Consider the following 19,342-nt stretch of genomic DNA (forward strand, 5'->3'; position numbering starts at 1 on the left):
GAGTACTTTACTTTGCTTTCGCAATATAGCCATTGCTAAAAATACTATGAAATTTAAACTTTTTGAAGTTAAAGTATTTGTTCTATATTTGTAAAGCCCTTTTATTTTACATTTATTTGATGTTGGCAACCGAAAAGAAAAAGCAAAAGCAAATAGTTCACTAGACCACTTTTCAAATCAAAAGCTCTAAGCCCTTAAATCATGAAAACTTAGCTTTGTTAGGTCGTATACTAAAGAAAAAATAGTTTTTTTGTTCTTTTTTTTGCGTGCAAAATAAACCTCTACCAACCAACGCATCCCATTCACTGCTCTGACGTTCATGAACATGTTTGTCATGTTTGAGCATCACCGTAGTGAAGAAAAAGCACTCAGACGAAGCTTTATTATCGCCTGCCCCGGAATCTCCACGCCTGCTGTTAGCACAAAAGATTCCCAGTGCCCTCGATGCCACGTGTCCCTGTCGCCCCGCCGCCAAGGCGGAACGTACGTTCTATTGTTGTATTTTTCACAGATTTGTCAGCGACCTTTTTCTACCTTCATTTCTGCGAACTTCTCTTTTCATTATTAGTCTACCCTTTGGCTTCCTCCATACTGCAGAAGCAGCAACATCAGCACCGCGCCGCCACTGTTAGGCCGTACAGCCGTATGCAGTGGGAAAGATAATTCTCATAATGAGCACCGTTTGCCGTCACAACCGGTTGATACACGATGCGCACACAATAGACATCAGCAGAGGTTGGCTGGTTGGCTGGCTGGCTGTTGCTGCTGCTGGTCCCATCATTTTGCTTCTCTGCTTTGCCCCGCCGGTACATTGGAGCACCATTGTCACGCGAAGGAAGTAAACATCATTGCCTTTTTCACACGGGTAAGTTATATCCATTCCTGCAGCAGCCCGGATTCTACCGCGTAACAGGGAGTGAGTGCAAAAGCTTCCGAATGGTACGAAGCTGTAGAAAAGGGAACGTAAATGTGCATACATTCACGTCTTACGTCGGACGAAAGCGAAGCTCCTGAAACGAGCAAAGCCGAGCATTGCTTTTACCTTTGCAAGAAGATTTGCACTTCAATATAGAAAGTACATGCAAAAGAAGCATTCAGAAAATGACTGTTACGAAAAAGAACGCCCATTGCGACAGTTTTGCAACGTTTGCAGCACAACGCAAAGTAGTTTGCCAAAGATCTTTTGCCTTTTGGCTTACGCAGGGCGTGCAGTCGACTAGAAGCGAGCGGGTTTTTCGAGTCGCTTTGGATTATTATGCACGCTACCATGGACCCGCAGCAGTCTATCGCTTTATGACAACTTGTGTGCGGAAATGCTGGCGAAGACTTTAATCTTTGAAATGGTTTTTTTCCGTTTCACCCAGCTGGACCGACTCATGTACCGTGGATGTGGTTTATGTGCATGGTTCCACCTTTTCGCTATCAAGCTGATTGTGTGCGATATGTTCCAGTGACACATTTAATCACTCCAAGCTCCTTGAACGCCCATTGATCAACGGAAACGGATGTTGTGAAGAAAAGCCCAACGAGGTACGACTCGGTGCTCTTCTTTTCTCCGTCATAGCCGCCCTACCAACTCAATTCACAGTTAATTACCCACACATTTATGTGACACTCTTCATCAGCTCTTGACTCTCCGGTCAGCGTGCTCGGTTTCCAAGCCGTACGAGCTACGTCAGTATCCCGTTGGCATTCTGTCAAAACTGTCCAGCTCGAATGCTGGACCGGTTTCGAAGAATTGCGCCCGTATTGACCAGCGTTCGGACGGATGAAGAGTTGGAGAGAGCGTGTTAAAGCGAGGCACTTCCTTCCGAAGCCACTTCGGCCCTCGGTACTCTGGCAGTGACGGGTGAAATGTGTACTGCTTGAGATGCCGCATTGTCATGGTTGCCACTTGATTGCTTATTATATTTGGCTCGCTTTATTTCGGGGCACCAGGAATGAAAGGACGTGTCCGGTGAGAAGTGCTCTGGAAGATAAGTGGAAAGAAAATCAATTAAGCCAGTCCAACACGGCTGTCCAGTTGAATAGGGTTTGGACCGAGCGTTACAGGTCCAAGGACTTGGATATTGGGACGTTCAATGTAATCTCCCACTTGGTATATGTATAAGATGTGTGAGAAATGCACGAGAGATCACCGTGCATTAGATTTCAATTCAATCTTAGTTGAAGACTAAATAGTCGTAAAATCACCTAGAGCGTCGAAAACTCCACATATTTTGTTATTAAACTTATTATAAAAGAACCAACCACTGAGAAGCTGCTGAAAATATCTGTAGCTAAGCTTTAGGTCCTTTGTTGGAACTGAAATACAACCCACACGATGTAATCACAGCCTTCAAACAATCAACTCCAATGCTTTCATATTTGTTTGCGTCATTCCATCGGCTTTCGGAATGTCAACATTTTGGCTTTCGTACTTCCCATTTCTTCAATGTCAATGTTTTCTCCATCAGTGCTTTCTTCGTCAGTATCTTCCCTTTCCCCTCTCAAGTAAACGCTCTATTAAGACGAATAAAGCATCCCAACGCCGACCGAACCTGTACCACGACTGTACCACCGCCCAAGAAAGACAGCCGTCTTCCACACGACGGTTCCAGCGTACGTCACACGGCCTATTTATCTTTTGTGCCTTTCGGGCAAACAAATATATATTTTTGCTGCGGTTATTTATCTATTGTTTCTCGCATCCCTTCCGCTCCATTTCCATCTAATGCGCCGCTTTCCCGGTCCGCATTCCCAATGGCAATGGCGTGTACGTGTTGGACACGATAAAGCTGTCAGCGCGCGTTTTGTCCTGCTCGACGTGACAGCGGTTCTGGGAAGATGTGTGAGCATTTTTGTTTCTTTCTTCTTCTTGCCCGGCGGGCATCTTATGGCGTAAGGTGCCGACACGTTAATGTGGCTTCCCTCCCAGCCATTTCTTTCGTGGCGAATGGGGAAAGAGATACTACCACCACCGAAAAAAAAGGAAGCTTCTTTTCTATGCCTCCCTAAACTGTCCGCAAAGGGCGATGTGGGTGGTAGGGAAGCAGAACTTAAAGATTACGGATCAAACCGGAGCACAAAGAGTAACTTCCCGTTGTGCCCGCACACACTTTGATGCGGGTCGGGATTTAATAATTCAAGTTCAACTGGTCTTTGCTTTGGGAAGCTGTCGAAGCAAACACACCAACACCAGCTTTTCCACCGTGGAGAGAAAGAAAACGCCCCACCCCAGTTTGGTCGCTGTGTCCGTGTTTTGCGGTTGCTTGTGGATGGATTCGTTTTAGTCGGCTTTAGAGAGACGAACCCCACCCGGCGAAGCGGACGGATCGAATGAGTTTTAGCCGCTAATCTGAACCTTATGAAAGGCTTTGATGTAGGATTTTCAATCAATTGAACCTTTCTGCTGCCCCCCCCCCCCCCCACGTCCCAGGTTGCTCTGTTCCGCTGGCTGTCTCGTTCGAGTGTTTGGGATTATCGTTCTATAGGAGAAGTGTTTCTTTTCCAAAGAATCTTGTTCACTGCCTGCTCTCCCGCTGCTTTTGAGTCGAAGCTTGTGATGGTTTATATCCGGAGTTTTTTTTTCTTCGGGTCGTCTTCCCACTCTCGTAGCAAAGTCGAGAGTTGTCGATTGGAAACGGTTCAATGATTCAGACGTTCGCTTCGGTTCGATTCAAGCCTTAATAAACAAGCGAAAACTTCTGCACAAATCACAAGTCACAGTGAAACACACACCAACACTCACACACATACACTGAATGTGTGAGGCAAGATATAGAAAGGGACGGGTAGGATACGAAAGGTTTCGTAGATGAAATCTTCAAGCGTGTATCCGCCTCCTGATCCCAGGGTTTTTGCTGGGTGTCTGTGTCTGTGTGTGTGTTTTTTTTCTCTGCTCTAGGGCTGAGCTGGAGTAGATGGGATGCTTCCTTCCTATGCTAAACTAATAAATAAAGGAAAATTTATAGGCTCTAGACAGCGTCACTCGGTCCCCAGGATGTTGATCGTACGGAATATTGATCGGGTCTTTTATCTTCACACCGGCAGGATGTGGCATGCTTGCCGTTGGTCTCCTCTCTCAAACCACCAAAACATGACAACCTGGACCGATGATACTAGCGGCGAAAGATGCGGAAGAGCAGCCGGGCCGACACAGGTCGGGGCCAATGTCAGATAGCATTCGTTTCCTTTCGATTTTCTTTATTTATATTGATCGCCTTCCTTCTGTGACGCCCCAACATTGCCTGCTGTCCGGGGGTTTGCGCAAAAGCCCGGCCTGTGCGCTGTGGGTTTCCGGTCTGTCCGCCCTCCGTTCCCACAAAAGGGGCCCGGAATGGAAGGCTAGTCATGATTTTACCCAGTGCTCCTTTCGGGTTTCGATACCATGGAATGCTTTTGGACGCACGGAAATAAAGTGACATTATGGAGAGGTTATCTTATTGAGTTTAGCATTTCAATTGATAGATTACGCTTGCTGTGCGGGGCGGGATGTCTCGGGGGTTTGTGCTGTTTTTGCGCCAGCTTTGGTAGATATCCAAGCGAAAAGCTATAATAGGGGAGATCTCAAGGTTTTTTTTTGTTGTTGATAGAAAAGTATCCAAAACACAACATAGAAAAGGTTTTTTTTTTCTTCATTTGAAGTGGTGAACCTGATGGCACATTTAAATGAAAATGTATTGCCAAGATGAAACGTTTCAGCATTTTTTTTTCTTCAGGCAGAACTGCAAGATAAGGCAAAAGTGTTGCCATTCACAGCGTTAAATGCGGTCAGGTTTAGGTTTCATTCGGTGTGAATGTTTTGCTTTTCTGCACGAAAAAGATTTGCACATGAAAGCAAAACAGTTAAATGATTTTCTCCTATCGATTTTCTATTTTTTTACTTAAATAGGTTTTGATCGGTTTCGGTTGCATACTTACAGATTATAATGTACATCCGCCATGTTGGGGCGATGGTTGAGTGCTGCTTTCAGGGCCTCCTTGGCTTCCTGATAGCGGCCCTGCGCACTAAGGACACTTCCTAAATTTCCGAGAGCTGTAAAAGCGGATAGAAAGAGAGAAGGAAAGCGGAATTAGTATACCGTACACCGTGCGAGAACAAAAACTAACTTCACTCATTAACGATGACGCAGAAGGTCGTTGTTGCGACGATCGTTTAGCAAAGATATTTTGAAAGAAAAGGCGCGAGTAGAACTTTTAAGAGCGAGAATTGCTTTTATTTTTCTTCACTTTAAAAACGTTTCTTTTGCACCGTTTCTCCTTTGCTACCGCCCTTGATTTCGTTCAAGCGCGCTTCTTATGTCTTTGACCTCAGTCGACCCTTTCTTTGACCGATCTCTGATTTGTCCCTTTTCGGGAATATCTAGTTGTACTCCTCTGCCGTTTTCGTCAGTTATCCCTTTCTCCTGCTTAGATAGCGCCATCTGTTGTTTGGTAGCAGAGTGAGTGCGCTCGATCTTGTCCTGGTCTCTAAACGTCACTCGGCATATCACAACATACCGACTGTCAGTTATGGCCGCGTGGTGTTTATGTCAACATTCTCTACCCCGTGAACGCATCTGCTTGCACGAGTTTGCCGTTCACTACTTCTGTTTCCGGTATTATCCCTGCTGAGCTTTTTGGTGGTGTTGCTCCTGATCTACTTCAACATCTATTACTGCTAGCTTAACTGTGGGACGCTTTAGCATTTTACCTGTGGCAGTGCGGACTAAAGCTTGTCGAACGATACCATCTTTCCCTGGGAACGTTTCTTCCACTATCGCTCGTAACCATTCCTTCCTCGGACCTTCAGTTATGAAACATAGATCCCCTATTTGAAGCTGCTTACAGGGTTTTAGCCATTTGGTTCGACGGTTCAGTGTTGGTATGTATTCTTTCAACCAACGATCCCACATAGCCTCGGAGAGGATTATCATTCGCTGGTAGCTACTTCGTAAGGCACTTGCTAGATCGGGTATTGTACGCAGTTTTTCTTTTGTTCCAGCCGAGCTACCTAAAATGAAATGATTGGGGGTTAGCGCTTCCCTATCTGCTGACTCTTGAGGCATATATGTTAGTGGGCGGGAGTTGATTAAATGTTCTACGTCTGTCAAAACGGTTAGCAAAAGTTCATCATTCAACCGTCTCCCATCATCCAACGCGTTCAACCCTTCTTTCACGCTTCTGACCAGTCGTTCCCAAACTCCCCCCATATGCGGCGCGGAGGGAGGATTGAAGTTCCATTTAGTATGGGCGTCCGTAAAGGTGGTTGCGCAGGTAAGGTTCACATTCATCATCTGCTTTTTTAGTTCATTACTGGCGCCTTGGAAGTTAGTCCCATTATCTGAGAAGATTTCTGTCGGAGGACCTCTTCTGCTAACGAATCTCCTGATGGCCATTATGCATGATTCTGTTGAAAGGCTGTGAGCGACTTCAAGATGAACCGCCCTCGTTGTTAAGCATGTGAAGACGGCCACGTACCTCTTCTCATTACGTCGGGCATTAGTCACATCGATTGGGCCCAAATAGTCGACTCCTACATTTGTGAACGGACGCAGGAATGGGGTGAGTCTTTGTTCCGGTAGTTGTGCCATTCGAGGGTTCTGTGCCTTACACTTCTTTACCTTGCAGTGTCTACAGGATTTCATAGCCCTATCCACGGCTGCTCTCAAAAACGGAATGTAGAACCGCTGCCGGATTTCGTTAACTACTGTCTCTCTATTGGCGTGTGCGTGCCGCTCATGGTAGTGTCCTAGGAGTAACGACGTTATGGTATGTTGTGAAGGTAAAATCACCGGAAATTTTGCATCATATGGGATTTGAGACGCGTTAGCAGTTCTTCCATTGAATCGTATAATTCCATGCTCATCGGTAAACGGGTCAACGTTATATAATGGACTTGCACGCTCGATAGTGGAGTTTATCTCATTGCCGTCGTTTTTCGATAGTATAGCAAGCTCTTTTGCGTAGTGGTCTCTTTGAGCTATTTTAAACAAAGTGATCTCAGCGAAGTGTAGTTCCTCGGATTCGAAAGGAACGATTTTGGCCTTTTCATTCGTTTTGATAAGGTGAGATTGTTTTTTAGTAGCTTCTAAGGTTTTTATTGCTTTGCCTATTTGTTTGAGTCGGCAATTAGTAATGAATCGACGAATTGTGGCTACTGTTCTGACCAACACTTTCCATTTAGAAAATCGAGACGCGTCTATCAAGGGACTTTCTATGGTCGCTGTTGAGTGAGCAAGTAGTGGTACCCGTCTTTCTTCACTTGTGTGGGCTATTATATTTTGTTCCGGCCAACATTCCTTTGGGAGATAAAGGAATGCCGGACCATTTATCCACCTCCCTTGTGCATGTATTTCGGTGTCTCTATTCCATTTGGTTAGGCTGTCGGCTGGATTTTCTTTGGAGGGTATATACCTCCACTCCTTAAGGTCTGTCAGCGTACGGATCTCTCCGACCCGATATGCGACATATTGTTTAAACTCTCGTGGAGGTGAACGAATCCAAGAGAGCACGACTTTTGAATCTGTATGGATATATCTTTCTGTAATATTGAGGTCGTGATTCTCGCAAACGGTCTTCATCATTCTTGCTCCAAGCAGGGCTGCTTGTAGTTCAAGCCTTGGCACGGATAGGTGTGTAAGTGGTGCCACTTTACTTCTCGACATCACAAGTGCACAGCGAACATTGACTCCTTCCACCAATCGAAGGTACGCAACGCAACCGTAGGCCTGTTCACTTGCGTCCGTAAATACGTGCAACTGTACTGCTTGTGAGGTGTTGAAGTGAGTTTCATGGAAGTACCATCTTGGAAGTTTTAGTTTGAAAATGTTGGGTAGTATGGTTATCCATTTTTTCCATTTTACTAGCTCCTCATCTCCCATTAATTCGTCCCAGTCTATACGCGCTCGCCAGAGATCCTGCATTAATAAACGTCCGTGGATCAATGCGGGAGCTACAAAACCCAACGGGTCGAAGATGCTCATGATTACTCTTAGAGCCATTCGCTTTGATGGTCGTTTCCCTTCAAGCACGTAGGGTGTCAAATCTTTGTGCCACGAGGAAGCAAATTGAAGAGTGTCTGTGATTGGGTCCCATATGATCCCAAGTACTCTTGTTTCAATACTTTCAGTTGACTTAAAGGTAATTGGGTTTTGATTGGCTTCGGATTTTTCCATGCATTCTAATATTGCTGGATCGTTGCTTACCCAGTTACGCATATTAAATTTTGCCTGAGAGTGAATGTGTTTCACTTGTTTCACCCTTTCTATCGCCTCTGCTGTTGTGTCACAACTATCGAAATAATCGTCCATGTAGGTGGAACGTTTTATAGCGGCTGCTGCGATAGGGAATTCAATTGAGTGTTCGTCAGCGTTGCGGTGCATAATATACTGAGCCGAACAGGGAGAGCAAGTGGCACCAAAGGTTGCGACGTCCATTAGGTATACGTCCGGTTCTTTGTTCTTGTCGAATCGAAACAAGAAACGTTGGCTGTGGGTGTCTTCGTTTCTAATTCGAATCTGGTGGAACATCTTCTCTATGTCTCCACCGAAGGCTATTCGCCTTTGCCTAAACACACACAATACTTCTGGCAACATTGTTAATAGATCGGGCCCTTTAAGAAGTTGAGTGTTTAGAGACACTCCATCAACCTTTGCTGCAGCATCCCAAACTAGTCGCTTTTTCGAGGGTTTTTTAGGGTGAGATACGACATTCAGCGGAAGGTACCAAACTTTGTCAGAGTTAGCATTTTCGAGTTCTTCTCTTGAAGCTATGTGTGCGTAGCCTTTCTTCACATAGTCTTCAATTTGTTGGTATACTTCTTTTTTCAACTCTGGGTCTTTATCTAATTTCTTTTCAAGAGCAAACATTCTTTTCATCGCCATTGGTTTGCTGTTGGGAAAACGAATGTCGTCGCTTTTCCAAAGAAGACCGGTTGTAAACCTGCCGTCAATCTTTATGGACGAATTATGCAAAATCGATTTCGCTCTCACTACGTCGTTGGGCTCCGGGATTGGGCCTGCATACGTTCCGAAATCTTCTAGCGTAAATTGTTGTCGCAGTAACTCGTTGAGTTCGCGATCCACGTCTACATGCACGTCGACCACGCTACCTGTTCCTTCATCGCGTAGCTCACCGCGGGAACTATTTTGTACTGCAACATTGCCTGGTGATGAAAATTGGCAAAGAGGTTCGCTCACCGATTGTTGTGCAGATGTGTGACCTTCCTGAGTAGCTTCATTCACTCCCTCTTCGCGATGGGTTCCGCGGGAGTTTTCGTGTGGGGCCTCAGGGAAAGGACCGCTTGTTGTTCCCCCTTCGCGGGAGTCGACGCAGGAACATTCCTCCAGTTGACGCTGGATTTGATGGATTCCCAGCATCATCTTTGTAGCACTCTCGTTGTTTGGGCCGTAGATGGCCCAGCCTAGGACGCTTTTCACAGCGATGGGCTCGTCGGGCTGTCCGAACCGTGTCTCCAGTGGCCGTATCAGGTTCACATCGCTGAGTCCGATTAGCAGGGTGGGTCTTGCCGTCTCCAGCGATGTTGTCGGAAGGTGCTGTAGATGAGTAAAAGTACTTATCAGTGTGTCGTAATTAAAGTTATTAGACGGGAGACTTAGCTTGTTTATGGTGTGGGCGGCCGCTATTTTGTAGCGCCGCCCTCCCCCCTTCGCTGATATCTCGAAGCTCACGCGGCGAGACGCTTCTTCTTTCCGGGATACGTCAGACGTCCAACAAAGCTCCAATGGATCTGCCTCTCCGTTGAGCCCCAATTGTAGAGCCAGGTCCGCTTCCACAAGGGTAACAGATGATCCCTCGTCCAGGAAGGCTACTGCATCTACGGCTCTTCCATTATTGTAGACAGTCACGGGAACGATGCGAAAGATTGCCGATTGTTTCGAGAGGTGATGCGCTTGGTAGTGCACCTCTCGATATGTGTTCTGGCCACGGTGCAGCAAGGTATGATGTCGTTCGCTGCATCCTGGGACACGACACAGGAATAGCGATCGGCACGGTTTGGACCCGTGTTTATTGAGGCAGGTCGAGCAGAGTTGAAGTTTCGCCACGTTTTCGCATCGCTCGTCCACGTTCAACCGTTTAAACACCTCGCAGTGTTTGACAACGTGTCCACGTATGGCGCAAAATAGACACTTGACGTGGCTGGGTAGAGGAGCATTCGGAACACTCGTAGTCGGTTCCGTTTCAGCAGGTCGTGCGTGGACGTGTGAATGGAAACTTCTAGAGCTCCTTGAGTTATCTGTTCGGGGGGGAACATAAGCGGTAACGTCGCATGCGTCATCTACCAAAGCCTCCATAAAATCTCCGAAATGCTTCAATGTTGGTTCGGCAAATTGGTTTTTATACCGAGACCATTCTAGCCTTCTTGTAGCCGGTAGTTTTTCCACCAGATCCGCCAATAGCTCGGGGTTGTTGAAATGGCTTTGCATGTTGCTAAGCGTTAGGTGGTCACACAGGTTTATCACTTCTAGGCCGAACGTGATCAGGCTGTTCAGTTGTTCGGGTTTCGGTGGATCGAGTTTTCGCGCGTTATCCGTGAGCAGCCTAATGAGCTGGGCCGGTTTTCCAAAAAGCTTTTCTAGTCGCTTGATGATGAGAGGCGCGGCATTGGGTAACCTCAGCTTTGACTGGACGGCGTCTCGAGCGGGGCCTCTTAAACATTCTACCAACCTGATGGTATTTTCACCGTCCGTGTAGCCACAAGCTTTTGTCGTCTCCTCGTAACAGTTGAGAAACACTGCCCATTCCTTTGAGCATCCGGAGAATATTGGTAGCTTTTTCGGAAACATATCTCGCGCGATGCTCTGCGCTGCTGTCCGCACGGGTGTTTCGAGCGGGATTGACGAGCTTACCAATTGCCTGTATTGCGTTGGGAGTTCTCTGGGTTGTGCAATGTTATGCGCCGTCGTTCGTGCAGGCATCTCCAGCGGGGTTGACGAACTTGCCTGCAGCTTCTGCTGCGAGGAGGGTTCAGCTTCATTTCGAACTGTTGGGTTGGCCGTTGTTTCTCGCTGTTTCTGTTCCTGACGCTTCACCCATTCAGCTGTTCTATCAGTTTTGGCGATGGAGGAATAAACTGAGAGATTTTCCAGCTCATCTTCCAAGGCATTTTGTAGCGTTTGATGTTGCAGTTGCATTTCAGCCATTTTTGCCGTAATCTCGGCTTCCATTTTCTGCTTCTCCGCCAGCAGTTTTTGTTTCTGCAACTCTTGCTCCTTCTCCAAACGTTGGAGTGCCACTTGTGCCGATATACGTGAGGAGCTGGAGGCAGATTTTCTCGAGTGGCTTTTGGCAATGGTAGGGACTTTTAGAGGCTTAGCTGATGGTTCCTCGCTAGTACCAGGCATCGACTCCGATCTCTCTGCACTTTTAAGAGGATCGGGCTGCTGGCTTGGTCCTGCTGCAACCGCCATCGCTTTCTCGCTCTTCGGGCGCCTCGTCTTCTTCGACGGTCCTGGCCCTTTTCCTACGCACTTTTCACACACCCAGTATTCTTCTGCCACACTTTCAGCAACTCCGGCGCAACTAAAGTGGCACCACTTTTTACACTCTTGACACTGCACCATGTCATCGATATCGTTTGGCGAATCGCACATTATACACTCGCACTTATTCGCGGGCATTTTGGTAACACGAAACTTTTAACGAAAAGTTTTTAAAGATTGTTGCGACGATCGCTTAGCAAAGATATTTTGAAAGAAAAGGCGCGAGTAGAACTTTTAAGAGCGAGAATTGCTTTTATTTTTCTTCACTTTAAAAACGTTTCTTTTGCACCGTTTCTCCTTTGCTACCGCCCTTGATTTCGTTCAAGCGCGCTTCTTATGTCTTTGACCTCAGTCGACCCTTTCTTTGACCGATCTCTGATTTGTCCCTTTTCGGGAATATCTAGTTGTACTCCTCTGCCGTTTTCGTCAGTTATCCCTTTCTCCTGCTTAGATAGCGCCATCTGTTGTTTGGTAGCAGAGTGAGTGCGCTCGATCTTGTCCTGGTCTCTAAACGTCACTCGGCATATCACAACATACCGACTGTCAGTTATGGCCTCGTGGTGTTTATGTCAACAGTCGTATAAAGAAGGGGCAGAATTACTACATTTTCAAACGTTATACACACAAAAAAGGTCATTGCACAAAAGGAGCCGAAAATTTAAACCCATTTACGTGGTGGACTTTTTAGAATGGTGATTTGCTCGCGCTTCTACTGCCTCGAAGGACGCGCAAGCAAGTGCAGCATAACGAAGGTACCGGGAATGGTGTTGATAACAATGCAATTAGGGAAATTATCACTCAAAAAAAAATGGAACACCCACCCAGGGATGCCCGTTTCGGCGGCGACATTAACAGAAATTACCATTACTTCCAGCGTTCAGGTAATGGCGATGGTGGAAAATTACTTTTTTGTCCCATTTTGTCCATCACCTGGTGCGGTCTGGTGTGTGCTTTTTTTGCTTATCAACCCAGAAAACCTTTTTTAAATTTCGTTTAGGTAGCAAAAAAGGTCAATATTTTGTTAGGTTAGAAAACTCTTTTACGATCTTTTCTTCGTAATTTTGAGACATTAAGCGAAGACGGAAAATCATTTCTAAGAACATAAAGCCAGTTCCATCAGTCATATCACTCTGTTTTCAAAAGCGGTTCCATATTGCGACAACTCGTTTCGCAAATGTTGACACAGACACTCGTGTCTTCGTTTTCGGATAAATCACCAATGTGCCCACAAGCAGGGGGTTTACCGCAAAGAGAAGGTTATTATTTGTTGTGAAAATTGAATTTTCCACCTCATCAAGCGAAACGAAGTTCCCGTCCGACTGGGCTGTCTGTCAAACTTCTAAACGGTGGAGCAACCTTGGCCTTCGGTACACTTAATGCCATTGGCAGTGTGCTGTCGGCGCTGTCTCGCAATCCCATTTGCTGCGTCTAGCCCCAACCGGTTCAAGGACTTTTTAAGGTCTGAACAAGATTTCGTAAGAAAACGGTACAACCTGCTTTGTATTGTACTTTTCGGACAGAAATAAAAATTGGGTAAAGGTTAACAACATGTCAGTCAGTGATGAGGGTTGAAGTGTTTTCATATCCATCTATGCGTAATGTAGCGTCTGGAAAGTGGGATCTTTTCCTTGAAAGACAATTGCTGAGCAAAACGAAATGTGTGCAGGAAGAAAAATAACTCCAAAAATTAACTGTTTGCATTTCATCTTATGTTCTAATTATAATATAATAATACAATTAACGAACCAAATATTTTACTAAAATCTTTTCTTGCTTGGAGATTGGAGTTACGATTTACGTTAATAAATTGAAAAAATATTCTTTCATTGAACCTACACAAAACATGCAGCACATTTTGCATGTTCCGCGCACAAAAAATCAGTCAGATTTATCAGCTAATTGTAAAAGGAAATTCCAATCCTTTTGACACAGATTCAACAGTTCTATTCACAGCTTAACCACCGCAACATGGCGTGGAAGAAAGCTCCAAAGCTTGCATAAAATATGCATTCCTTTACCCATCTCTCAACTGTGCTCCTCCTCTTGTCTTTATCTTGCACCCATCATTAGCTTCACCGTATTCACCACCATCTTAGGGAATGGGAAACGTTTCGGAATGAGCAAGTAATTAGTTCCATTAGACATTCCTCTAGCGCATGGTCTGCCGAGGATGCAAACGGGAGCACATCCTTCTGTGGGTGGGTGGGGTAACGATGTAAGGATGGAATTAAGCACCTAATATCCACATTTCTGTAATGCAATTTTTCATCAGCTTCTCCGGGGTGTGTGTAATCAGATTCTGCTGTGAAAGCTGAGAATGGGACACGTTCCACCAGTACACCTAGAACGCATTTTGCAGTAGGGATTTATTTCTGTGCATTCTCTGCAAGTAATTTATCTTAATGTTTAGCATGAATGCTTTTTTTCACCATGCCAACTAAATATTTGCGATGAAGAACGCACAGCTTAAGCTTATTGTAGAATTTTACGACTCCGACAAAAGGTCATACATTGCCACTGATATTGCTTTGAACGATGTAAAGATTTAGCATGTTTAGCATGAAAAAGGGTGTGATCGTTTGTTTCAGCTTTAGGTGCTGCAGTGAGCGTCTATTCACACCTTTCGTATAGCGCCCAAGCTACTCATATAAAAGCTTGAACTCGACACAGCTCGACGGGTAAATATTGGTTGAAGAAAAGTTAGCACTACACCCAAATTACCAAAACAAGTTAGCACAAAGAGCTGAAGGCACAGAAGGGCAAGGTTTAATTAATTCACGCACCGTGCAGCTCTACTCTTTCGGAGGAATGGTTAGATGTGCATATGTGTAAGAATCTGTGTGAATAAAACAAAAAATCACACAAGAAAGTACACACAGAACCGGCGAACTAAAGTACATTTTTTGCCTCTGCCTTGTCTGAAAGGAAACTCCACTTTTGCAGCGCTTTGACACAGAAAGGTGAAGCTGCGTTCAAGGTACTGTTGAATTTAGCATTAACCTTTTCCTTTGCTTGTTTTCCCTCGCTACAGCCCCATCCAGCTGTTAAGCTCGATCGGTTGGGTAGGTATTTTTAGAGTCAGCAAAATTCAGGATAAGGCCGTCATCGCACCGTGGTGTAACAGCACACCGTGTGAGGAAGCACGACCGACGCCATAAATTACCTCCTAGCTTGCTGGTGCTGCTGCTACTGCTGCACAGTAAATAAACGCGCACACACACACATGGTGATTTGGTTGACTCGTATCCGCACACCCTTTTTTATCTCGTCCACCTTGCCTTGTCTTGTGATGCGATTTTTCAAAAAAAACGCTCACCATTGCGGATACACGCGATGAAGAAAAATCGCGTCCTGTAAGCAAAACGCCCATCCTACGCCCCCGTGGCGTGTGTTGCGATGAGGGTACGGATTTAACGAAAGAAATGGTGAAAAGTGACGGAGAGCAATTTTGCCCTGTGCCCACACACGAAATACAGCAAAAACGAAAGCACCAAAACAAGCAATTTCTTTTGCTCTGCCGCTGTTAAAACAGAACCATCGAAGTGAAACAAAAAAAAGAGGCACCCACAACCTGCACCTGTCATCAGAATTCAACGTGTGATGGAAAGGAATTGCTTCCTCACGAAGAAAACACATCGCGTACCTACATAGCTTTGGCGTTTTGTAGCCTCGATTTGGAGTTTTTTGGTCCCGTTTCACCACGATTCGTTTAAAGATTGCTTGATCTCGGTGAGGGACATCGGTCCCCTCTGCATAAGGTTCCAGTGCTGCGGGAAAGGGGCAAGATTGGCGCGAAAATTTATGCTGATTGAAAAGAGATGAACTTCTCCCGGGGGCTGTTTCACTCGTGTGCTGGGTTGGGGTGGGTTTTGTCTCGTTTGAGCGGTCCATAAATAAGGCTTACCACACCTTGCCCAAAATCCGAAGGCAGTTGGATTTTGATAAGGGTTCGTTGTTGGTAGCACCACCCTTCGTCGAGTGGCAGCGGCTCCCGATCGTGCGATACGATCAAAATCAATTAAAACGTACGAAACAAATGTTGAAATATTAATCGAGCCTTTTTCGCACAAACCCCTTTTCTGTCCCGTGGTACCTTGCTTTGGGTGAATGGGTAAGGGGTGAAATTTGTTCCAGCGGTACACCTTCCGCTGGGAGTGAGCGAAAATGTAGGTGCTCTTTTTTGCTGATTTTTCAAGACAAACTCACACACACACATACACACATTCAAACAACCCAGTTCGCATTTGATAATGTGGAAAACTTTACTTTCACTAAAAACCCTTTTTCCCATCGGAAAATCCGAAAGCAAACTCACTCTCCCACTCTGCACTCTGTCGCTCGTTGTCGGGGCATTCTCGCGGAAAAAGGAAAATGGAAAAAGGTAAACCTTTTTGTCCCGGTAATGTACGCTTCGGGCAGAGTAGTGCTGTGGGGAACTGTGGCCGGGATATCGTTTGCTTTTGTGCCCGGTGGCAGCATCGCGCACTTCATTAAATCAACAAATTTACTACGACTTCATCGAGCTTTCTAACCTGAGGAGTGCTTGAGAGTGTGATTTTTACCATTGCCTTTTCTTTCGATCGGCACTGAGGGGTGGAAATCGTTTGAAAGTTAATTAAACCCCATTAATGGTCCGCTTGTTTGTTCTGGTTTGTTTGCGAGTGTTTGTCGCTTGGGAAAACCCGGTGTATAATAAGTTATTAATTATTTAGTCTTTCCGAGTTGAGAGCATAAACTAGACGATTTCAGTACGACATATGGTGAAAATAAAAAAATAAACTGTTAACGTGGGGCCTTAAAATAAGTTAAAGTGGCTCTGATGTTTAAAATACTTTTTATTAAATCTTCTAATCATTTAACCTTAATAAATAAGACGATACTTTCTCATTTTAATGTTGCATTGCTATCGTAACAACAGCTTGTTGCAATCTTCCATTAATCCCAGAGCGCTGGAAAGCTATTTTGCACACCTTAAATCAAGAACATTTGATGGTTTGACATCGTTCGCGATTTTTGCACCCACATTTTAACAGTCGCAAAAGACGAAAACATGTTCCCCAAAAAGTTCACTAACGCTTGACTTCATCTTTCGCAACAAGCGTGCGCATATTAAAGTGGCATTGGCAAGTGGAAAGTTTGGTGGTCGAGATGGGCCCGCCTATCGGCAAGTTGTGCCAGTGTTTGCTAATGGCTTTTCGAGAGAGTTTTAATTTCTTTCTGTGGTTTCTTTTCTGTCGCTCTTGGAACTGGCAAACGGACTGACCTTGCCAACTTTCTTACAGCCAGCCCAGCAGCAGCAGAAGCTTCAGTTTGCCTGGGGCACACAGTTTTCACCGCATTACCGGACCAGATCATTAATTTGGTGGAAGTAAGTGGACGATGTGCAACGAGAAGGTAGCTGAGTTGCGAGGGAAAGGTCGCTTCTTTCAAGCTGCAGCAGAGATGTTTTGCACAACCGAGCGAAAACAAAAACCCCAACATTGCCATCGATGCGGAAAAACGGCAAACCTCGACAGCAAACCGCCCCACGAAGCTCGAAGCGTTGGAATGGGAAAAGGTCCACTACGGTTACGATGTGAGCTAGCGCACCAGAAGGAGCAGGAGACAAAAATAAATATCAAAATACTCGGCCAAGATGTGCACCCGAGCCTTGGAAATTAATTTCTTCAGTTTGAGAGCGAACAATTTGGGGCGGAAAACAAAAAATCAACAATGCTGTAAAAATAAAAGCTTCTATTGTTGGTGGCGCGCACTCACTGCACACTGCCGGCAAGCATAACCAAACCGAAAAAGTGGACCTTTGCTTCCCTCCGCACCTTGAAGTGACAGCATTGCGAGGGTTGGGCTCACATTTTGTCCCTCCCAGTTCGAAAGCGACTGCGGCATTGTGTCTCTTTTTCCAGTCCAGTGAACCCTCATTGGGCAGAGATGGAAGCAGAATCTTGCGAAAAGTTTATCAAAACCTCACTTTCGGCAATCTAGAAGCGCTGCCCGTGGTGTGCCGGAAGCAATGGATAGAAGAAAAAAAAACCCCTAACGCAAACTTGGCCAGTTTTTCCCGAATGCGTTGGAAAATAAATATTGACCAGGCCCCGTAGGCTTCGCCTGCCCGGCTGAGGGAAACCTGCCAGTTGGTTTCAAGTTTTCTCAAGGTGCTTGTCGTGTGTTTGAACGTATAAAATTGAATCGTAGATGTTTCAGGTTCTACCCGCTGCTCTAGCACTACCGTATCGTTTTCTGGTGCTGCTCGAGTGGTTTACAAAGAAAACAAGCTCGAATCGAGGAATACCCGAGGGTAGGATGAATAACACAACATAATACGCATGACGAAAATTCGCTTTGAAATGCAACGCAAGACTTGGTTTACTTTGAAACGGGGTTGAAAAACTCGACAGTAAAAACAACAGAAGGAAATTACCTGCTGCTCGCTCTCGTCCGCAAAGGGCAAAGCGAGAGCAACGTAAAGTATGTATCTAAATGCCTATCGATATCTTGATATTGCTTTCCATTACCCCTTTACTCTCTCTCTTACACACACACACACACTATCGCTTCCACCACGGTTATAACGCCTATCATCGGCAAACTATCATCATGCTGAAGCTTGAAATTGAATCTATAATGACGTTTACGGGGGAATTGAATTAAATTTATATTAACCTGCGACTGGCGGGAGAAGGCACTATTGCGCATAACGATAACGAATGACGACCGATCGAACCGGAGCGCTAGTGCTAGAGATGGTTGTGGTTGCTACCTTGCTATCCTGCTGCTCTGCCATCAGAAGCATCGGCCCTTATGCTTTTTGCCACCGTTTGCTCCATTGTTTGTTGGGGCATGTCACCCTCTTGAACATCGGGTGGTAGATGTTATCCAACTGCCACTAGCAAGTCTTTCAAACAAGATGGTTGAGGTATGCCTCGCAGACGAAAGGGTACGAAAGGAACATTGCAAGGAACGGGTGTACGCTATCGAAAAGAAATGATGGAAGGATCGGATCGGAAAGTTCTGAACTGCCCGAACGCTCCATCGTGTCGCAAGAAACATGACGTTTGCGATGGAAAATGACAGCTTCAAGCTAATTTGAATACAGCGAATGGTGTAACAGTTTATTACGCCGATGTCGATAGTGACACGTCGGGGAGTTGGGAACGAATACTGACGGGTTGAAACGCTTCGACTGTGTTTTTTCGGTAAATTTTCAAATACTTAAAAGGAAGATTTGTTTTTATGTTTTTTCAGCAAACCAATGAGTCGAGGCAGGGAAAATTGTCTTCAATCACGCCACCACAATTCATATTCCACAACAGAATTCGGCAGAATTCCTTGCTCATTCCAAAAACGTATCGAAATTCGTGCACGTACCAACAACCTCACCCTGGTGGTTTAGTATTCGTTTGACGGCATCGGAAGTATAATTTATTTCCATTTGTCTTGGGCAAAGCGCACCATCCTTCCCGATAGCTCCCACCATCTCTCTTTCTCTCCTTCTCTCTACGGCAGTAATTTCCGTCGCAAATTGATTCTTAATTGTCCGTAAATAGGTCAGCGCACATTATTTCGCAAGCACTTCGTCTTCGTTGATGGGACACCCTCCAAAAAACTGGAGCGCCCTCTGCGTGATAGGAAAAAAACGCCGAAGCCTAGGCAAGTTCGCAGAGTTTCGCCGGCGTGGCAAAAACTTGTCGACAGTAAATTTTATGCGAATCACGAATTTTGGTGCTGCGAAAAATGAAAAGTGCTTCCCACTTTTTTCCATCACGCTTCAAGGGAAGTTTCGAGCTTCCGTTTGGTGCAAAATATGTTTGCGGTGCGTCCTTCGACGACCCATCGACGGGCGCGGTTATGTATGCGTGGTCAGTCATTGGGAGAGCGGT

At 45.5% G+C, this 19,342-nt stretch overlaps 1 protein-coding gene across 1 annotated transcript in view; it reads right to left on the minus strand.

The window, feature by feature from the left end:
- The window catches only part of LOC120956662 (protein O-mannosyl-transferase TMTC2), a 162,083-nt gene that overhangs the window by 40,419 nt on the left and 102,322 nt on the right, over window positions 1-19,342 (minus strand). The window contains exon 6 of the mRNA XM_040378329.2: window positions 4,903-5,017. Within this exon, the coding sequence (XP_040234263.2) occupies window positions 4,903-5,017 (115 nt within the window). The remainder of the gene's footprint in view (window positions 1-4,902; window positions 5,018-19,342) is intronic.

The sequence above is a fragment of the Anopheles coluzzii genome, chromosome 3 (assembly GCF_943734685.1).
Source record: "Anopheles coluzzii chromosome 3, AcolN3, whole genome shotgun sequence".
In the NCBI taxonomy this organism is placed as follows: Eukaryota; Metazoa; Arthropoda; class Insecta; order Diptera; family Culicidae; genus Anopheles; species Anopheles coluzzii.